This window comes from Hyperolius riggenbachi, chromosome 12 (assembly GCF_040937935.1).
Source record: "Hyperolius riggenbachi isolate aHypRig1 chromosome 12, aHypRig1.pri, whole genome shotgun sequence".
Taxonomy (NCBI): domain Eukaryota; kingdom Metazoa; phylum Chordata; class Amphibia; order Anura; family Hyperoliidae; genus Hyperolius; species Hyperolius riggenbachi.
In genome coordinates, this window is record NC_090657.1 from 225,571,911 (window position 1) to 225,593,271 (window position 21,361).

General features: G+C 50.7%; 1 protein-coding gene across 3 annotated transcripts in view; it reads left to right on the plus strand.

Annotated features, from left to right (window-relative positions):
* MAP2K4 (mitogen-activated protein kinase kinase 4) overlaps positions 1-20,880 on the plus strand; it is a 59,895-nt gene extending 39,015 nt beyond the window's left edge. For all 3 annotated transcript variants that reach the window (XM_068263809.1, XM_068263810.1, XM_068263811.1), the window contains 5 exons: positions 5,618-5,745; positions 12,126-12,203; positions 17,383-17,531; positions 18,603-18,648; positions 20,054-20,880. In XM_068263809.1, the coding sequence (XP_068119910.1) occupies positions 5,618-5,745; positions 12,126-12,203; positions 17,383-17,531; positions 18,603-18,648; positions 20,054-20,167 (515 nt within the window). In that variant the 3' untranslated portion in view covers positions 20,168-20,880. The remainder of the gene's footprint in view (positions 1-5,617; positions 5,746-12,125; positions 12,204-17,382; positions 17,532-18,602; positions 18,649-20,053) is intronic.
* The last annotated feature ends 481 nt before the right edge of the window (positions 20,881-21,361 follow it).

Here is a 21,361-nt window from a genome sequence, read left to right on the forward strand (position 1 = left end):
TCCAGCAGCTGCGGGAGAAATGTACAAAGAGCGCACTTCTCCTGTGTAGACTGGAGCAGATAGACGGAAGTGCGGGGACCTGGTACCGGCGCTGCAGACTTCGGAGGACAGCAGTGTGAGAGCGATCCAAGGTAATGGGGCTGGAGGAAGCCTCAGGTATGTATAAATCTTTGCTCTGGTACACTTCAAAAGAAACCTGAGATAAAAATGTGCTAGCATTTATACTTAACTGGGGCTTCCTCCAGGCCGTGGACTCCCTCGTAGTCCTCCCGGGTTGCTCTGTTGTCATGCAGTGGAGTCTAGCTCAGTCCCGCTCCACTTCACACGTGCGATCCTGGCAGCACGTGTCCCTCTGTGCTTCAATAACCGGGAGCCTCCTGCAAAAGCACAGTGACTGTCTTAGCAAAGTGTGGATGCGCAAAACAGTCCCGGTGATGGGAGTGTGATAAAGTGCGTGCCACCGAGACCACGCATGTGCAGAACGCTCCCGGTGAGGGGAGTGTGATCGGGTGCGTGCCACCGGGACCACGCATGCGCAGAATGCTCTCGGTGATGGGAGTGTGATCGGGTGCGTGCCACCGGGACCACGCATGTGAAGGATGCTCCCGGTGATGGGAGTGTAATCGGGTGTGTGCCACCGGGACCACGCATGTGCAGAACGCTCCCGGTGATGGGAGTGGGATCGGGTGCGTGCCACCGGGACCACGCATGCGCAGAATGCTCTCGGTGATGGGAGTGTGATCGGGTGCGTGCCAGGGGGACCACGCATGTGAAGGATGCTCCCGGTGATGGGAGTGTGATCGGGTGCGTGCCACTGGGACCACGCATGTGAAGGATGCTCCCGGTGATGGGAGTGGGATCGGGTGGGTGCCACCGGGACCACGCATGTGAAGAATGCTCCCGGTGATGGGAGTGGGTTCGGGTGCGTGCCATCGGGACCACGCATGTGCAGAATGCTCCCGGTGATGGGAGTGTGATCGGGTGCGTGCCACCGGGACCACGCATGTGTAGAATGCTCCCGGTGATGGGAGTGGGTTCGGGTGCGTGCCATCGGGACCACGCATGTGCAGAATGCTCCCGGTGATGGGAGTGTGATCGGGTGCGTGCCACCGGGACCACGCATGTGTAGAACGCTCCCGGTGATGGGAGTGTGATCGGGTGCGTGCCACCGGGACCACGCATGTGTAGAACGCTCCCGGTGATGGGAGTGTGATCGAGTGCGTGCCACCGGGACCACGCATGTGCAAAACGCTCCTGGTGATGGGAGTGCGTGCCACCAGGACCACGCATGTGCAGTATGCTTCAGGTGATGGGAGTGTGATCGGGTGCGTGCCACCGGGACCGCGCATGTGAAGAATGCTCACGGTGATGGAAGTGTGATCGGGTGCGTGCCACCAGGACCACGCATGTGTACAATGCTCCCGGTGATGGGAGTGTGATCAGGTGCGTGCCACCGGGACCACGCATGTGCAGAACGCTCCCGGTGATGGGGGTGTGATCGGGTGCGTGCCACCGGGACCACGCATGTGAAGAATGCTCACGGTGATGGGAGTGTGATCGGGTGCGTGCCACCGGGACTACGCATGTGCAGAATGTGTGTGCCACCGGGACCACGCATGTGCAGAATGCTCCCGGTGATGGGAGTGTGATCGAGTTTGTGCCACCGGGACCACGCATGTGCAAAACGCTCCTGGTGATGGGAGTGCGTGCCACCAGGACCACGCATGTGCAGTATGCTCCCGGTGATGGGAGTGTGATCGGGTGCGTGCCACCGGGACCGCGCATGTGAAGAATGCTCACGGTGATGGAAGTGTGATCGGGTGCGTGCCACCGGGACCGCGCATGTGAAGAATGCTCACGGTGATGGAAGTGTGATCGGGTGCGTGCCACCAGGACCACGCATGTGTACAATGCTCCCGGTGATGGGAGTGTGATCAGGTGCGTGCCACCGGGACCACGCATATGCAGAACGCTCCCGGTGATGGGGGTGTGATCGGGTGCGTGCCACCGGGACCACGCATGTGAAGAATGCTCACGGTGATGGGAGTGTGATCGGGTGCGTTCCACCGGGACCACGCATGTGAAGAATGCTCACGGTGATGGGAGTGTGATCGGGTGCGTGCCACCGGGACTACGCATGTGCAGAATGTGTGTGCCACCGGGACCACGCATGTGCAGAATGCTCCCGGTGATGGGAGTGTGATCGAGTTTGTGCCACCGGGACCACGCATGTGCAAAACGCTGCTGGTGATGGGAGTGCGTGCCACCGGGACCACGCATGTGCAGAACGCTCCCAGTGACGGGGGTGTGATCGGGTGCGTGCCACCGGGACCACGCATGTGAAGAATGCTCACGGTGATGGGAGTGTGATCGGGTGCGTGCCACCGGGACTACGCATGTGCAGAATGCTCCCGGTGATGGGAGTGTGATCGGGTGCGTGCCACCGGGACCACGCATGCGCAGAATGCTCTCGGTGATGGGAGTGTGATCGGGTGCGTGCCACCGGGACCACGCATGCGCAGAATGCTCTCGGTGATGGGAGTGTGATCGGGTGCGTGCCACCGGGACCACGCATGTGAAGGATGCTCCCGGTGATGGGAGTGTGATCGGGTGCGGGCCACCGGGACCACGCATGTGCAGAACGCTCCCGGTGATGGGAGTGGGATCGGGTGCGTGCCACCAGGACCACGCATGCGCAGAATGCTCTCGGTGATGGGAGTGTGATCGGGTGCGTGCCAGGGGGACCACGCATGTGAAGGATGCTCCCGGTGATGGGAGTGTGATCGGGTGCGTGCCACCGGGACCACACATGTGAAGGATGCTCCCGGTGATGGGAGTGGGATCGGGTGCGTGCCACCGGGACCACGCATGCGCAGAATGCTCTCGGTGATGGGAGTGTGATCGGGTGCGTGCCACCGGGACCACGCATGTGAAGGATGCTCCCGGTGATGGGAGTGTGATCGGGTGGGTGCCACCGGGACCACGCATGTGAAGAATGCTCCCGGTGATGGGAGTGTGATCGGGTGCATGCCACCGGGACCACGCATGTGTAGAATGCTCCCGGTGATGGGAGTGGGTTCGGGTGCGTGCCATCGGGACCACGCATGTGCAGAATGCTCCCGGTGATGGGAGTGTGATCGGGTGCGTGCCACCGGGACCACGCATGTGTAGAACGCTCCCGGTGATGGGAGTGTGATTGGGTGCGTGCCACCGGGACCACGCATGTGTAGAACGCTCCCGGTGATGGGAGTGTGATCGAGTGCGTGCCACCGGGACCACGCATGTGCAAAACGCTCCTGGTGATGGGAGTGCGTGCCACCAGGACCACGCATGTGCAGTATGCTCCCGGTGATGGGAGTGTGATCGGGTGTGTGCCACCGGGACCACGCATGCGCAGAATGCTCTCGGTGATGGGAGTGTGATCGGGTGCGTGCCACCGGGACCACGCATCTGAAGGATGCTCCTGGTGATGGGAGTGTGGTCGGGTGCGTGCCACCGGGACCACGCATGTGCAGAACGCTCTCGGTGATGGGAGTGTGATCGGGTGCGTGCCACCGGGACCACGCATGTGAAGAATGCTCCCGGTGATGGGAGTGTGATCTAGTGCGTGCCACCGGGACCACGCATGTGCAAAACGCTCCTGGTGATGGGAGTGCGTGCCACCAGGACCACGCATGTGCAGTATGCTCCCGGTGATGGGAGTGTGATCGGGTGCGTGCCACCGGGACCACGCATGCGCAGAATGCTCTCGGTGATGGGAGTGTGATCGGGTGCGTGCCACCGGGACCACGCATCTGAAGGATGCTCCTGGTGATGGGAGTGTGGTCGGGTGCGTGCCACCGGGACCACGCATGTGCAGAACGCTCTCGGTGATGGGAGTTTGATCGGGTGCGTGCCACCGGGACCACGCATGTGCAAAACGCTCCTGGTGATGGGAGTGCGATCGAGTGCGTGCCACCGGGACCACGCATGTGCAGTATGCTCCCAGTGATAGGAGTGGGATCGGGTGCGTGCCACCGGGACCACGCATTTGCAGAATGCTCCCGGTGATGGGAGTGTGATCGGGTGCGTGCCACCGGGACCACGCATGTGCAAAACGCTCCTGGTGATGGGAGTGCGATCGAGTGCATGCCACCGGGACCACGCATGTGAAGGATGCTCCCGGTGATGGGAGTGTGATCGGGTGCGTGCCACCGGGACCACGCATGTGCAGTATGCTCCCGGTGATGGGAGTGTGATCGGGTGCGTGCCACCGGGACCGCGCATGTGAAGAATGCTCACGGTGATGGGAGTCTGATCGGGTGCGTGCCACCGGGACCACTCATGTGAAGAATGCTCCCGGTGAAGGGAGTGTGATTGGGTGCGTGCCACCTGGACCACGCATGTGAAGAATGCTCCGGGTGATGGGAGTGTGATTGGGTGCGTGCCACCTGGACCACGCATGTGAAGAATGCTCCCGGTGATGGGAGGTTGATTGGGTGCGTGCCACCGGGACCACGCATGTGAAGAATGCTCCCGGTGATGGGAGAGTGATCGGGTGCGTGCCACCTGGACCACGCATGTGAAGAATGCTCCCGGTCATGGGAGCGTGATCGGGTGCGTGCCACCGGGACCATGCATGTGTAGAACACTCCCGGTGATGGGAGCGTGATCGGGTGCGTGCCACCGGGACCATGCATGTGTAGAACGCTCCCCGTGATGGGAGTGTGATCGGGTGCGTGCCACCGGGACCACGCATGTGAAGAAAGCTCCCGGTGATGGGAGTGTGATCGGGTGCGTGCCACTGGGATCACGCATGTGCAGAATGCTCCCGGTGATGGGAGTGTGATCGAGTGCGTGCCACCAGGACCACGCATGTGCAAAACGCTCCTGGTGATGGGAGTGCGATAGAGTGCATGCCACTGTGACCACGCATGCGCAGTGGAGTGCGTCTGGGGAATTTCCCAGGCCATACTGCGGGACAGTGGAGTGGCATGGAAGGACGGTGAGAGAACCCACACCCCACAGGTGTTGAAAGAAGACACAGGTAAGTATAAATTCTTTTTTTGTTTTTGTTTTTTCCCTTGTGGATCAGAGCTGTTTTGACATTTTAGCTATGTCCCTGTTTAATCAGCAATAACTTTTATTACTACTTATGACACCTAAATGAAATTTTCATTTTTTACTGGACTTGTATTGTTTGACATTTTTTTTCCCTAGAACAATTATTGTTTTCTATGCCTTTTCAAGTTAAATAAAGATGCTACTGTAGAAAAAAAACACCTTTTGTTTGGTTATTTCTCCCGTTTATCACAAATCTTAGATTATATTGCTGTCACAATTTGATTCTGAAATAATTCTACAGTGTGTATTTTTCACTATGTAGTGAGAAAATAAAAGTATTTTTAATGGTGAAAATCAATCTTATTGGCTCAGGGAACATATATTCCCTTCCACCATTTGGTGCTGCAGCAGCCAGAGGTGTGCACGGCTGTAGCTATAGCTACTTTCTCCCGGCTTATGTGATGTCACAGAGGACATAGATATACTGTACTGGTGCATAAAGTGGTTAATCTAGCGTGATTCTGGGGCTTAAACCTTCCCATAGTCACACTCATATTTGTCTCCTGCATTACAGACATTAAGCCTTCCAATATCCTTCTGGACAGAAACGGGAATATTAAGCTGTGTGATTTTGGCATCAGTGGACAGCTTGTGGATTCCATTGCGAAGACCAGAGACGCCGGCTGTCGGCCGTACATGGCGGTGAGTGCGCACTTCATTGTGACGTAATGTGTGTTTTGATTGGTTAAAGCGTCTAGTTGCCTAGCTTGTAGCAGGCTACACCCAACTATCAGTCATGTCCCTCCCACCACCATGCTGCCGAACCACGTCTGTCATGTCCCGCCCACCACCATGCTGCCGAACCACGCCTTTCATGTCCCACCCACCACCATTCTGCAGAACCACGTCTGTCATGCCCCACCCATCAACATTCTGTGGAACCATGTCCGTCATGTCCCGCCAACCATCATGCTGCCGAACCACATCCATCATGTACCACCCACCACCATGCTGCCGAACCATGTCTGTCATGTCCCGCCCACCACCATGCTGCCGAACCGCGTCCGTTATGTCCTGCCCACCACCATGCTGCAGAACTACGTCTGTCATGTCCCGCCAACACCATGCTGCCGAACCACGTCCGTCATGTCCTGCCTACCACCATGCTGCCGAACCACGCCCATCATGTCCAGCCCACCACCATGCTGCCGAACCACGTCTGTCATGTCCCGCCCACCACCATGCTGCAGAACCACGTCCATTATGTCCCACCTCAGCTTACTATTGATTTGCTTCTGTGGGCTGATAGGAATTGTGGGAGGGATTTCAGTTGCTTGTTGGGGGCCTAGAATTAAGGGCCATAGAAGAGGAGGTTTAGAGGAAGGTGTCTTTTATGGTGAATGCTTAGGACAGGATGTCAAACTCCATCACATAAGGGACCAAAATCTAAAACACAGTCTAGAGTGGCGGAGCAAATGGTTTACTGAGATTTAGGGGAGCAGCGGTGTGTGGCAGCCTGAAGTAAATAGCTGACTAGTGACAATCTGCGTGTCGCTAGCTGGGTGCTTTTTATAAGGCAGAGCGTGGGGGGGCGGAGGGGGGGGTTGGGCTGGAGGCATTACACAAGGACACAGAGGCTGCTCACAGTACACACAATATGGGGTACATATTATTTCGGTGCCACTCAGGTCGGTGCAGGGAGAGCTGAATGACGGCTCTCACCGCTGCCGCTTAACTCCGAGGCGGCGTTAAATACTCGGAGGCGGTGTTGTCGCATCTCGGAGGGAGATGTAATTCAGGGTCTGGCAGCCTCCTCTTAGCATTGCTGCTATGACGGCGCCCAGTTTCGGCGCTCGACTCTGAGCCGCGCGCCGAAATGAACTGATCCGCACAATATGCCTCTGTGTCTTAATATGACTTCACAAACCCACGTCGGGTTCCCTTTAACTGAAGTGGGAGGGAGATGGAGGCTGACATATTTATTTCCTTACCTTTAAACAATACAGATTCCCTGGCTGTCCTGCTGATCCTCTGCCTCTAATACTTTTAGCCACAACCCCTGAACAAGCATGCAGCAGATCAGGTGACTGAAGTGTGACTGGATTAGCTGCATGCTTGTTTCAGGTGTGTGATTCAGACACTACTGCAGCCAAAGAGATCAGAAGGACAGGCAAACAACTGGTAATTGTGTAAGAGGAAATACATATGGCAGCCTCCCTATCACTCTCACTTCAATTGTCAACTTTTCTCTTCTTAGTTATTTTGGCATTGCAGATATTTTCTATTCTCTGCTTAAAGGGCCACTATCGCAAGAAAATGTAATATGTAAAACACATGTAATAACATACAAATCAAAGGTACATTTCTTCCAGAGTAAAATGAGCCATAAATGACTTTTCTCCTCTGTTGCTGTCACTTACAGTAGGTAGTAGAAATCTGACAGAAGTGACACATTTTGGGCTAGCCCATCTCCTTATGGGGGATTCTCAGTATGGCCTTTGTTCTTTATAAAGACTCTACCTGAAAAGGATTTATACAAAGATGCTGGCCAGCCTTCCTGCTCGCTGCACACTTTTTTTGGCAGTTGACTGGAGCATCTGCCATTTGCTAAATTGTAGGTAGGTAAACAGAGGCGCCAATAAGGGTAAAACCGTTTAAAAAACTTTTAAAAGGGGGAAGTTTGGTGGAGTTACCTCCCTCGTAGAGAAAACAGACTGCGAGACGTTACTATAATTCACAGTAACATTTATTAGATACTCCAAACGTGCAACACGTTTCGCAGGTCACAACCCTGCTTCTTCAGGCAATAAATTGGAGAATGCTGGGGACTACAAAAGTATAGATATGTTCACATTGGTACAAAACTGGATAAAAGTCATGCCAGCATTAATAGCCTATATAAACTTTGCACGCAATTTGCATACATTTATATAAATTAATATAGCAGCACATATAAGTAAAACCACATGCATACATAAGGGCTAAACTAGACTATAGAAAAGATTCCCTAAAGTGCAAGTACAATAATGTGGTTAATGTACATAAATCATGGGGGAAGAACATGTGTAAGCTCAGCGCTGGGGAAATCTCTGCCTGTCGCACCCGGACTTCCTATCACAGAGAAAATACAACTGACAGCTGTCCTCCCAGAATCCTCTGCAAACCGTGTAACCCCTTCCTGACCACAGGATGCCATGTCTCTACATAACTATACACATTCTCCGCTACACAGTCAGCTTCTGTGCAGCAGGATTTACATGTCTCTTCACTGCTCACAATCTAATGTCTGCTATAATCCTAGTATAATGTCCTACCATATTATTATTATGTATTTATATAGCACTGACATCTCCTGCAGCACATTACAGAGTACATAGTCATGTCACTGACTGTCCTCAAAGGAGCTCACAATCTAATCCTACCATAGTCATAGTCTAATGTCCTACCATATTATTATTATTATTATTATTATGTATTTATATAGCACTGACATCTCCTGCAGCACATTACAGAGCACATAGTCATGTCACTGACTGTCCTCAGAGGAGCTCACACTCTAATCCTACCATAGTCTAATGTCCTACCATATTATTATTATGTATTTATATAGCACTGCCATCTTCTGCAGCACATTACAGAGTACATAGTCATGTCACTGACTGTCCTCAGAGGAGCTCACACTCTAATCCTACCATAGTCATAGTGTAATGTCCTACCATATTATGATTATGTATTTATATAGTACTGACATCTTCTGCAGCACATTACAGAGTACATAGTCATGTCACTGACTGTCCTCAGAGGAGCTCACAATCTAATCCTACCATAGTCATAGTGTAATGTCCTACCATATTATGATTATGTATTTATATAGTACTGACATCTTCTGCAGCACATTACAGAGTACATAGTCATGTCACTGACTGTCCTCAGAGGAGCTCACAATCTAATCCTACCATAGTCATAGTGTAATGTCCTACCATATTATGATTATGTATTTATATAGTACTGACATCTTCTGCAGCACATTACAGAGTACATAGTCATGTCACTGACTGTCCTCAGAGGAGCTCACAATCTAATCCTACCATAGTCATAGTGTAATGTCCTACCATAGTATGATTATGTATTTATATAGTACTGACATCTTCTGCAGCACTTTACATAAAAAAGATCATTATTTAGCGATCACCCCGATTCATGTGCTGCAGCAGATTCCCCAGCAGAGTGGGATTCCCCTGTAAGCAGAGCAGTGAGTAGCAGTGGGTTAGCAGGGCAGTGTATAAATGTAGCAGTTGGTTAGGGTTAGCAATAAGCAGAGCAGTATGTAGCAGTGGGTTAGGGTTAGCAGAGCAGTGTGTAGCAGTGGTTTAGCAGTAAGCAGAGCAGTGTGTAGCAGTGGGTTATGGTTAGCAGAGCAGTGTGTAGCAGTGGGTTATGGTTAGCAGAGCAGTGTGTAGCAGTGGGTTATGGTTAGCAGAGCAGTGTGTAGCAGTGGGTTAATGTTAGCAGAGCAGTGTGTAGCAGTGGGTTAGGGTTAGCAGTAAGCAGAGCAGTGTATAGCAGTGGGTTAGGGTTAGCAGTTAGCAGAGCAGTGTGTTGCAGTGGGTTAGGGTTAGCAGTGAGCAGAGCAGTGTGTAGCAGTGGGTTAGGGTTAGCAGTAAGCAGAGCAGTGTGTAGCAGTGGGTTAGGGTTAGCAGAGCAGTGTATAGCAGTGGGTTAGCAGTAAGCAAAGCAGTATGTAGCAGTGGGTTAGGGTTAGCAGTTAGCGGAGCAGTGTGTAGCAGTGGGTTAGGGTTAGCAGTGAGCAGAGCAGTGTGTAGCAGTGGGTTAGGGTTAGCAGTAAGCAGAGCAGTGTGTAGCAGTGGGTAAGGGTTAGCAGAGCAGTGTATAGCAGTGGGTTAGGGTTAGCAGTAAGCAAAGCAGTATGTAGCAGTGGGTTAGGGTTAGCAGTTAGCAGAGCAGTGTGTAGCAGTGGGTTAGGGTTAGCAGAGCAGTGTGTAGCAATGGGTTAGGGTTAGCAGTTAGCGGAGCAGTGTGTAGCAGTGGGTTAGGGTTAGCAGAGCAGTGTGTAGCAGTGGGTTAGGGTTAGCAGAGCAGTGTGTAGCAATGGGTTAACAGTAAGCCGAGCAGTGTGTAGCAGTGGGTTAGCAGTTAGCGTAGCAGTGGGTTAGCAGAGCAGTGTGTAGCAGTGGGTTAGAGTTAGCAGTAAACAGAGCAGTGTGTAGCAGTGGGTTAGCAGTAAGCAGAGCAGTGTGTAGCAGTGGGTTAGCAGTAAGCAGAGCAGTGTGTAGCAGTGGGTTAGCAGTTAGCGTAGCAGTGGGTTAGCAGAGCAGTGTGTAGCAGTGGGTTAGAGTTAGCAGTAAACAGAGCAGTGTGTAGCAGTGGGTTAGCAGTTAGCAGAGCAGTGTGTAGCAGTGGGTTAGCAGTTAGCGTAGCAGTGGGTTAGCAAAGCAGTATGTAGCAGTGGGTTAGGGTTAGCAGTTAGTTAGCAGAGCAGTGTGTAGCAGTGGGTTAGGGTTAGCAGAGCAGTGTGTAGCCGTGGGTTAGGGTTAGCAGTTAGCGGAGCAGTGTGTAGCAGTGGGTTAGGATTAGCAGTAAGCAGAGCAGTGTGTAGCAGTGGGTTAGCAGTTGGCAGAGCAGTGTGTAGCAGTGGGTTAGAGGTAGCAGTAAGCAGAGCAGTGTATAGCAATAGCAGAGCAGTGTGTAGCAGTGGGTTAGCAGCTGAGCAGTGTGTAGCAGTGAGTTAGCAGTTTGCAGAGCATTGTGTAGCAGTGGGTTAGCGGTTATCAGAGCAGTGTGTAGCAGTGAGTTAGCAGAGCAGTGTGTAGCAGTGGGTTAGAGTTAGCAGTAAGCAGAGCCGTGTATAGCAATAGCAGACAGTGTGTAGCAGTGGGTTAGCAGCGTAGCAGTGGGTTAGCGGTTATCATAGCAGTGTGTAGCAGTGAGTAAGCAGTTAGCAGAGCAGTGTGTAGCAGTGGGTTAGAGTTAGCAGTAAGCAGAGCAGTGCATAGCAATAGCAGAGCAGTGTGTAGCAGTGGGTTATCAGTTAGCAGAGCAGTGTGGAGCAGTGGGTTATCAGTTAGCAGAGAGGTGTGTAGCAGTGGGTTAGCAGTTAGTGGAGCAGTGTGTAGCAGTTAGTGGAGTAGTGTGTAGCAGTGAGTTAGTGATAAGCAGAGCAGTGTGTAGCAGTGGATTAGCAATAAGCAGAGCAGTGTGTAGCAGTGGGTTAGCAGTAAGCGGAGCAGTGTGTAGCTGATGCTGGGTGCGGGGTGATGTCAGCTGCAGCATGTGAGGCTGTGATGTGGTTGGTGTGTCAGCAGTGTGTGGATTCCTCTGCTGATGTCACGGCTGGCAGTGTGCCGACTGCTCTCTCCACACCGATAGAGATGTTTAACCACCTTATAAGCTGATGGCCCCCGCCTGGCAGAAACAGCTGCCTCATTCATTGGAAAGTCCTATCAACCCAGGTAGGCACTAAGTTTGGTGGCCTATATCTGGAGAGTGGGGATGTCACTCCTGTAATATATAAGCTATATCTGGAGAGCAGTGATGTCACTCCTGTAATATATAACCTATATCTGTAGAGCAGTGATGTCACTCCTGTAATATTTAACCTATATCTGGAGAGCGGTGATGTCACTCCTGTAATATATAACCTATATCTGGAGAGCGGTGATGTCACTCCTGTAATATATAACCTATATCTGGAGAGCGGTGATGTCACTCCTGTAATATCTGGAGAGCGGTGATGTCACTCCTGTAATATATAACCTATATCTGGAGAGCGGTGATGTCACTCCGGTAATATATAACCTATATCTATAGAGCAGTGATGTCACTCCTGTAATATATAACCTATATCTGTAGAGCAGTGATGTCACTCCTGTAATATATAACCTATATCTGTAGAGCAGTGATGTCACTCCTGTAATATATAACCTATATCTGGAGAGTGGTGATGTCACTCCTGTAATATATAAGTAATATCTGGGTAGCCGTGATGTCATTACTGGTGCACTTGTTGTCTGGCCGCTGTGATGGTGATGTCATTGTATAATGACGTGTTTCCCCCTCTGCAGCCGGAGAGGATAGACCCCAGCGCTTCCAGGCAAGGATACGACGTCCGCTCTGATGTCTGGAGTCTCGGGATCACATTGGTGAGTAGCTCTGCCTGGGAACTGTTAAAGGAGACCTGAACTCAGAACTTCCTCCCTGCTCTAAAAGATACGCAACAGCATCATAACCTTTAACCACTTGCGTACCAGCAGTCTGTGACCCCTTAAGGACCAGAGACTGCTGGTACCAAAAAAAGGCTCATAACGACAAATCGCCGCACAGACCCGCCGCTTCCGCTGTTCACCCATCGCCGCAGTACCCTCGCCTTGCTGTCGCTATGACAACACAGCTTTATGAATGGATTTAATTGGCTTTTGACCCTGCAATCAATGTGAGCCAATCTCGCAAGTCAGCTTCAGTGACGCGGTAGCAGCGATCTGTGCAAGTGCGGTAATTGAGATCTGCGCCCGGGCAGGAATAAGCAGCCACAAACAGGGCGTAGATTTCAATTACCGCAGTCCTGGAGCAGTTTAAGAAAAACATTTCTTTATTCCAGCTGATCCAAATCCTGCAATAAATCTGCAGTGTGTCTGCTTCCTGCTTTCATGGAAGCATACATATTGTTAGCATCCTGTGTTTACTCATTAGCTGGTCTGCCAAGGCAGCCAGCTGGCACAGCTGAGAGATCAGATAACACTGGTGATTAGTCACAGATGAGGGGGAATTAAAGGGATACTGTAGGGGGTCGGGGGAAAATGAGTTGAACTTACCCGGGGCTTCTAATGGTCCCCCGCAGACATCCTGTGCCCGTGCAGCCGCTCACCGATGCTCCGGCCCCGCCTCCGGTTCACTTCTGGAATTTCAGACTTTAAAGTCTGAAAACCACTGCGCCTGCATTGCCGTGTCCTCACTCCCGCCGATGTCACCAGGAGTGTACTGCGCAGACACAGACCATACTGGGCCTGCGCCCTACGTTCCTGGTGACATTCGCGGGAGCGAGGACACGGCAACGCAGGCGAAGTGGTTTTCAGACTTTAAAGTCTGAAATTCCAGAAGTGAACCGGAGGCGGGGCCAGAGCATCGGTGAGTGGCTTTGCAGGTACAGGATGTCTGCGGGGGACCATTAGAAGCCCCAGGTAAGTTCAACTCATTTTCCCCCGACCCCCTACAGTGTCCCTTTAAGCGAAACTCTCTAAATACATACAAGGGGCATTTCTCTGTGTTTTCCATCTGTCCTGTGCAAGAGTTCAGCTCCACTTTAGCACCCATTGCATTTATTTACGATAAAACATTCAGATCCAGAGGTTAGAATGGGGCAGATGTAGAGCTTATCTCTTCTTGACTCCTTACCCATTTTTCACCTTATTTGTAGAATAGGTTTCCATTACTTTCCAAGCAGCATAGTTTACAGAAGAAGTTTCTCCTTATTAACTACTTCAGCCTTTTGGACCTATCTGCTGCGTCCAAAAGGCTGCTGCTGCTTGCTCCCGCGGCCAATCGCGCGCACACCCGAGCGCTCCTGTGCTCCGCCTGTTAGCCTGGAGATCAATGAAATTCATTGTTCTAAGTCCCCGTTAGAAAGACCGACAACTTCTATTAGAAGCCACAATCTTTCTAAAGAGAAAAAAGTTTCACTTCCTCCCTTCATTCCTGTAAGCGAGAGCGCTCGCTTACAGGACTGAAAAAAAATTGACTGCGGCCATCTTGTGGTAAAACCACAAACAAGTACATTTTAAAATTGACCGTTTACCTCCCACTCTCCCAAAAAATACCCAAATACATTTTTAATTAAATTAAATAAATTACAATAAAAAACAAAAACATAAATAGTTACCGAATGGTCTGAACTTTTTAAATATGCATGTCGAGGGTATATTACTATTATTTTTTTAAATTATAAGCTTGTAAATAGTGATGGACACAAAACTGAAAAAATGCACCTTTATTTCCAAATAAAATATTGGTGCCAGACATTGTGATAGGGACATAATTTAAATGGTGTAATGACCGGGACAAATAGGCAAATAAAATACGTGGGTTTTAATTATGGTAGCATGTATTAATTTAAAGCAATACTGGCCGAAAACTAAGAAATAATGAGCTTTTTCCATTTTTTCTTAATCTCATTAAAATGCATTTAGAAAAAAATAATTCTTAGCAAAATGTACCACCCAAAGAAAGCCTAATTGGTGGCGGGAAAACAAGATATAGATCAATTCATTGTGATAAGTAGTGATAATGTTATTGGCAAATGAATGGGAGGGGGAAATTGCTCGGATGCATAAGGTGAAAGACGAATGACTGCTGAACTGGTTAAAAGATATCCGAGATAAAATAAAGAAGTGAAGCGTTCCTTACCTGTGGCTTCTTTCAGCCCCTAGAAGTCTATCTGATCTAGCAGTGCCCTCCAGGCCTGCTCTGTCCCCTCCATATGAATGCCGGCCTCGGCTGGGTCGTGGGCTTTTGCGTGGGCGCGCCTCATGTCATGATTGCACTCCCGTGGTCGGGAGTGTTCTGTGCAGTTCAAGTCTTTGTGAACTGCACAACCGCAGAACGCAAGCGCAAAAGTCCAGAGTCGGCAATAAAACGGAGGGGACAGCAGTTGCCTGGAGGGCAACCAGATAGATTCTAGGAAGAAGGCCCAGGAAAGTAAAGCTTAATTTTGTTATTTTACCCCCCCCCCCCCCCCCCTGATTTTAGTACTTTTTTGCTTGTTGGGTGTCTAAAAAAATTCAAAAAGATCTGGATTGAAAAGCAGATGAGGAGAGAATTCACCCCTATAATACAGAAGAAGGGAGGAGGACACCCCTTCTGGAGGTTTGGAAGATTTCACAGGTGTCGCTAGCAATGGGATGGGTCTAAACTCGTCCACCCCTCACGGATTTCACTCAAAGCATCAGGCAGCCTAGGGACCTCAGAGGTGGAAGATCCAGTAGCGATCTCCAGCCACTCCTTAAAGCACATCTGAAGTGAGAGAGATATAGAGGCTGACCTATTTATTTCCTTTTAAGCAATGCACAGTACGTGGCTGTACTGCTGATCCTCTGCCTCTAATACGTCTAGCCATAGCCCCTGAACAAGCATGCAGATCAGGTGACTGAAATGTGACTGGATTAGCTGCATGCATGTTTCAGGTGTGTGATTCAGACACTACTGCAGCAGAGAGATCAGCAGGACAACCCAGCAACTGGTATTATTTAACAGGAAATAAATATGGCAGCCTCTATAGCCCTCTCAGTAAACCTCAGTGCTGTCTGTAGGCATGTTAATGAGCATGTAATCCACCAGGACACTGCTCTAACCCATGAGCTCCCCCAATTGTAGCTGACACCCAGTGAATAGATAATGCGAGGCTCTGCAGAATATGCTAGTGCTGGGTGGCTGGACATAGATCCACCATCTCTAAAGGCTTCCTGGAGAATCATAGATCCACCATCTCTAAAGGCTGCCTGGAGATCATAGATCCGCCATCTCTAAAGGCTGCTTGGAGATTATAGATCCACCATCTCTAAAAGCTGCTTGGAGATCATAATTATAGATCCACCATCTCTAAAGGCTGCCTGGAGATCATAGATCCACCATCTCTAAAGGCTTCCTGGAGATCATAGATCCACCATCTCTAAAGGCTGCCTGGAGATCATAGATCCACCATCTCTAAAGGCTGTATGGAGATCATAGATTAGGCTACCTTGAGATCATAGATCCACCATCTCTAAAGGCTGCTTGGAGATCATAGATCCACCATCTCTAAAGGCTACCTTGAGATCATAGATCCACCATCTCTAAAGGCTGCCTGCAGATCATAGATCCACCATCTCTAAAGGCTACCTGGAGATCATAGATTCACCATCTCTAAAGGCTGCCTGCAGATCATAGATCCACCATCTCTAAAGGCTACCTTGAGATCATAGATTCACCATCTCTAAAGGCTACCTTGAGATCATAGATTCACCATCTCTAAAGGCTGCCTGCAGATCATAGATCCACCATCTCTAAAGGCTGCCTGCAGATCATAGATCCACCATCTCTAAAGGCTGCCTGCAGATCATAGATCCATCATCTCTAAAGGCTGCCTGCAGATCATAGATCCACTATCTCTAAAGGTCACAAGAAAGTCTTCTGGTCAGGATTAGCTAAACCTGAGACAACCTGTGCCAATACAAGCAGTCCCATCCATCCCCACTACACTTCACAGCCTAGTGTGTTACCAAATGTTTCCTTGATGACTATGGTCCCAGCTGCCCTGAGATCGTTGACAGGTTCCCTCCATGTAGTTCCAGACTGCTTTTTCAACACTTCGCAATTGATGACCCTTCCTCTACCTCCTTCCAGGGGACCTTGCCACCTGGCCACCAGTGCTTACCCCCTGTGGTTCACCACTTCACAAACAGGATACTATCAAATAAATGATGAAGGAAGCACTCTTGATTGGCAATATATTGTATATTGTACACAACAGTCCACAAACGTTTTTGAGCTCCTCCCACTTCCTCAGGTGTACACTTGAGGGAGAGCGAGGAGTTTGAAAATGTTTTTGTACTGTTGTGTACAACATATGGTATATTGCTTCCTTCATCATTTATTTGATTGTAGACTGCTTTTTCATCCTTCTCATGATCGTTGCACCTCCACAAGGTGAGATCTTCCATGGAGCCTCAGACCAGAGCCACAGACCAAGGGAGATTGACAGCTATTTTGTATTTCTTCCATTTTCGAATTATGTCAGCTGTTGTCACCTTCTCACCAGGCTGTTTTCAGGATAGACTTGAAGCCACGTTCAGCCTTGTGCAGGTCTACAGTCTTGTCCGTGTCATGAAGACACCTGGGAGCCTGAAATCTTGCTGGTTTATCAAATACTTATTTCTCTCATTACAACGCACAGCAAGCTCTGACTTTGGGGCGCTGGGCTTTTTAGGGTTCTTATGTTCTTCTGTCTCTCACAGCTACAAAAACCCACCATGACAATCATAGACTGGCCACTTCTTGATCAGAGGGCAAACCAGCTAAACCAGCAGAGGATCAAATACTTCTTTCCCTCACTGTATTTGGGGGTAGCACACCCGTGTGGATGCCTGTCTGTGGCACAGGTTGTCTCGACTCTCCAGAGATGAGCTCCATATCTGGGGTTGGTTTTCTCATTTGGGGAGGATTTGGGTGGCTGATAATGGTAGACCGGTGGCACTAGATGGACCTCTGCATCTGCTGTCTGTGGTCTGAGCTGCCTGTCATGTGACTGTATTTTGTTATACATCCGTTAATTGTCACCCTCCTTCTCCACAGTATGAACTAGCCACAGGAAGGTTCCCGTATCCAAAGTGGAACAGCGTCTTCGATCAACTAACGCAGGTGGTGAAAGGCGATCCTCCACAACTCAGCAACTCTGACGAGCGAGAGTTCTCCTCCAGCTTCATCAACTTTGTCAACTTGTGGTAAGAGTTTCCCACTCCAGTGTCCAGTAGATATAGTCCTGGTGGCCTGGACTTGTGGAAAGAGTACCTTCCCTCCCCCCCCCCCCCCCCCCCCCCCCCCCCCCCCCCCCCCCCCCCCCCCCCCCTCCGATGCCTAGTAGAGACAGTCCTGGACTTGTGGTAAGAGTCCGCCCCCCTCCAGTGTACAGTAGAGATAGTCCCGGTGACCAGGACTTGTGGTAAGAGTCTGGCCCCCTCCAGTGTCCAGTAGAGATAGTCCTGGTGGCCAGGACTTGTGGTAAGAGTTTCCCCCTCCCCCCCCCCCCCCCTCCAGTGTGCAGTAGAGATAGTCCTGGTCACCAGGGGTTCCTCTTAATTTCCTAACCCTTCCCATTCCCCTCATCATGCTGGGGTCTCTCCTGTCCCAGGGAGTAGCTCTACACTGCTGCCTGAGAGGAGGGGAATGCCTAGGCAGTATTGACATGTCAGCACTTTTTATTTGGGGGGCAGAGCTTGTTATATGGGGGGCAGGTGGGCAGAGCAAAGGAGGAAGCCTAGGACACTTTTCTCTTATGGGGGGACAGGTAGTCCGCACTTTTTATATGGGGGGCAGGTGGTCAGCACTTTTTATATGGGGGCAGAGCTTGTTATATGGGAGGCAGGTGGGCAGAGCAAAGGAGGAAGCCTGGGAGACTCTTCTCTTATGGGGGGCAAGTGGTCAGCACTTGTTATATGGGGGGGTAGGTGGGCAGAGCTTGTTATATGGGAGGCAGGTGGGCAGAGCTCGTTATACCACATCCCTGATTTAATTTCTTCTGTCACCTCCTGCATTGTCCTTCTGGGGATTGCATTCAGCTTGTAGTATAGATCCCACGCCATCCCTGTAAGCGTCAGCTCAGTGGTCCGGCAGCCCTCTGTAGTTTCTACACTACATTGTGGCCTAAGAAGCTTTGTGTGTATTTGCTGCCATCTGCTGGAGCTTGCTTGTTCTGCAGCCTAAAATTCATAAAAAAATCTTGAATGCTGCGCTGCTGCCACCTGCTGGTAATTTGCTGTTATGATCTGTTTACATTTTCTTCTTTCTTTTCGCAGCCTTACAAAGGACGAATCCAAGAGGCCAAAGTACAGAGAGCTTCTGGTGAGTGATTTATCCTCAGCCAATTCACATGGTCCTATGTCACTCCCCTCTGCCAGAGTGTCCCTCCGCCGGTGCCAGCGTGTCCCTCCGCCGGTGCCAGCGTGTCCCTCCGCCGGTGCCAGCGTGTCCCTCCGCCGGTGCCAGCGTGTGCCTCCGCCGGTGCCAGCGTGTGCCTCAGGCGCTGCCAGAGTGTGCCTCAGGCGCTGCCAGAGTGTGCCTCAGGCGCTGCCAGAGTGTGCCTCAGGCGCTGCCAGAGTGTGCCTCAGGCGCTGCCAGAGTGTGCCTCAGGCGCTGCCAGAGTGTGCCTCAGGCGCTGCCAGAGTGTGCCTCAGGCGCTGCCAGAGTGTGCCTCTAATGTCCCTCAGAGTGTCCCGGTGCCAGAGTGTCCCTCTCCTGTCCCTCCCCCGGTGCCAGAGTGTGCCTCAGCCGCTGCCAGAGTGTGCCTCAGCCGCTGCCAGAGTGTGCCTCAGCCGCTGCCAGAGTGTGCCTCAGCCGCTGCCAGAGTGTGCCTCAGCCGCTGCCAGAGTGTGCCTCAGCCGCTGCCAGAGTGTGCCTCAGCCGCTGCCAGAGTGTCCCTCCCCCGGTGCCAGAGTGTCCCTCCCCCGGTGCCAGAGCATCCCTCCGCCGGTGGCAGTGTCCCTCTCCTGTCCCTCCCCCGCCGCCAGAGTGTCCCTCAGCCGGTGCCAGAGTGTCCCTCCCCGCTGCTATTGTCCCTCCGCTGGTTGTGTCCCTCCCCCGCTGCTAGAGCAGGGGGAGGGCTGTGAAACCTGGGTGTCTGCTGACGGTGTTTGTCAATGGACCCCATTGGTCTATTTTCTTGAGACGTATTGGTGCACAGTTGTGGGATATCAACAGTGTTACGCTGTTTGTATTTTTGTTTTTTGGCTTGTTACAAAGCACACGTGTGTATTTAGCTCTCTTCCTGGAGATCAGATTGTGACGTGACCTTGAAGGAACATACGTGTAACACGTGTTTGGTAAAATAGTATGTTAGATGCAGATATCTAGTGTGCTTCATGTTTGTAGCATTCATTTTGATGAAGACACTGGATTTACCAGTACAATCCTGGATCAGCTGATGTATATCACATGACTAGTGAGAGACTGTTTTTCTTCCAGGGGGCAGGGTGTTAGGACTAGCAAATCACTGCACAGGTGTTGTTCCTCCTGGGTGGGGCATATTAGCACACAAGTCATCACTGCAACTGGCTGTTGCCCAATCACAGTGATCCAGCTCTATAAATGGGAGGTCTGGGGTTGGTGAACAATATGGCTCCACCCATTGTCACCAGCATTATCCCTACAGCTCCCCCTTCAGGAAGTGCCGTGCATTACTTCCTATTTGTTTTGTTTGGCACCTTGTTTCATGGAGGTAGGAGATCTTCACTCTGCTCTCTCTTCGCAGAAACACCCCTTCATCATGATGTACGAGGAGAGAAACGTAGATGTTGCTGGATATGTCATTAGGATCCTGGATCAGATGCCAACCACCCCCAGCTCCCCAATGTATGTCGATTGACCACCACCCAAAACACTAGCAAACCGCATAAACTGAAGGGCTGGGGGCGGGTATGACGCCATGACTCCACCCAGCGTGACTGTGACTCTCTCGCTCCAGCACCGTGTGCAATAAGATCAGTGTTTGGTTTCCTATCTTTCCATTGTGTCTGTACGCTAAAGTCATATGTAAAACACATCCCCGTAAGTCTTGGCTGGCGGACAGGCGAGCGGCCTGAAGTCTGCGCCGATCTGCTCAATGGAACTCAAGTGAGACTGGAATAAACCGCTGTCTCTGCGATGACCTCTTCCGAGAGACCGCCCCCGAGGAGCCGGACCGGAGATCATCTGCTCTGCAGAGGCAGCAAGAGGCAAAAAGAATATGAATTATATAAATATATATATTTTTATTATTTTTAAATAAAAAACAAAAAAAAAGTTCACAAAGTGCAATAGTTTAAGCAATTCGTCATGCGGAGCGGATATCGAGGACGATGAGTATATATTATTTTGGTCTTGCCTCTCCTGGCAGAGGACGGAGCTGATAAGAGAACCTGTCTCGCTCCCCATCTCTTTCATGTTCTACAGAGTGTCCGTTCAATATCTTCCCCCTCTTTTTTTTTTTATTTTATTTTTAAGAATCAAAGACTATAGAAAATATCTTTACCAAAAATACAAAAAAATGATGTTGCATTGAAAAAAAATCTAACATTAAATGTAAAGAGATGGAGAATATTGCCGTTTGTGGAGGTGTTTTCCTTTGTGCCGCCATGTGGAGGCGGAGGCATGTGATGTGGGCGTTCCCCTGCAGTGGATTCTGGGGCAGATAAGTGAGGTTATCACTAGAATGTGATACGTTATTCAGGATGCCTAATCTTATGTTTATTATCCTGGTTTCAGCGTCAGAAACACTTCCTATAACTACATATTGCGGTATACTGGTATGTAACTCCGCCCCCCAATGATGTCACAGCCTAGGCTCTCTCTGCTGCTCTTCCATCTGGTGTGGCTCCCTGACTGCCACTCTGCTGCTCCTCTCTTTCAGCTGCTCCTCTCTCAGCCACTCTCTTCTGCTCCTCCCTCTCAGATAATCACTGCTGCTCCTCTCTCAGCCATTCTCTTCTGCTCCTCCCTCTCAGATAATCTCTGCTGCTCCTCTCTCTCATAATCTCTGCTGCTCCTCTCTCTTAGCCTCCTCCCTCTCAGCCACTCTGCT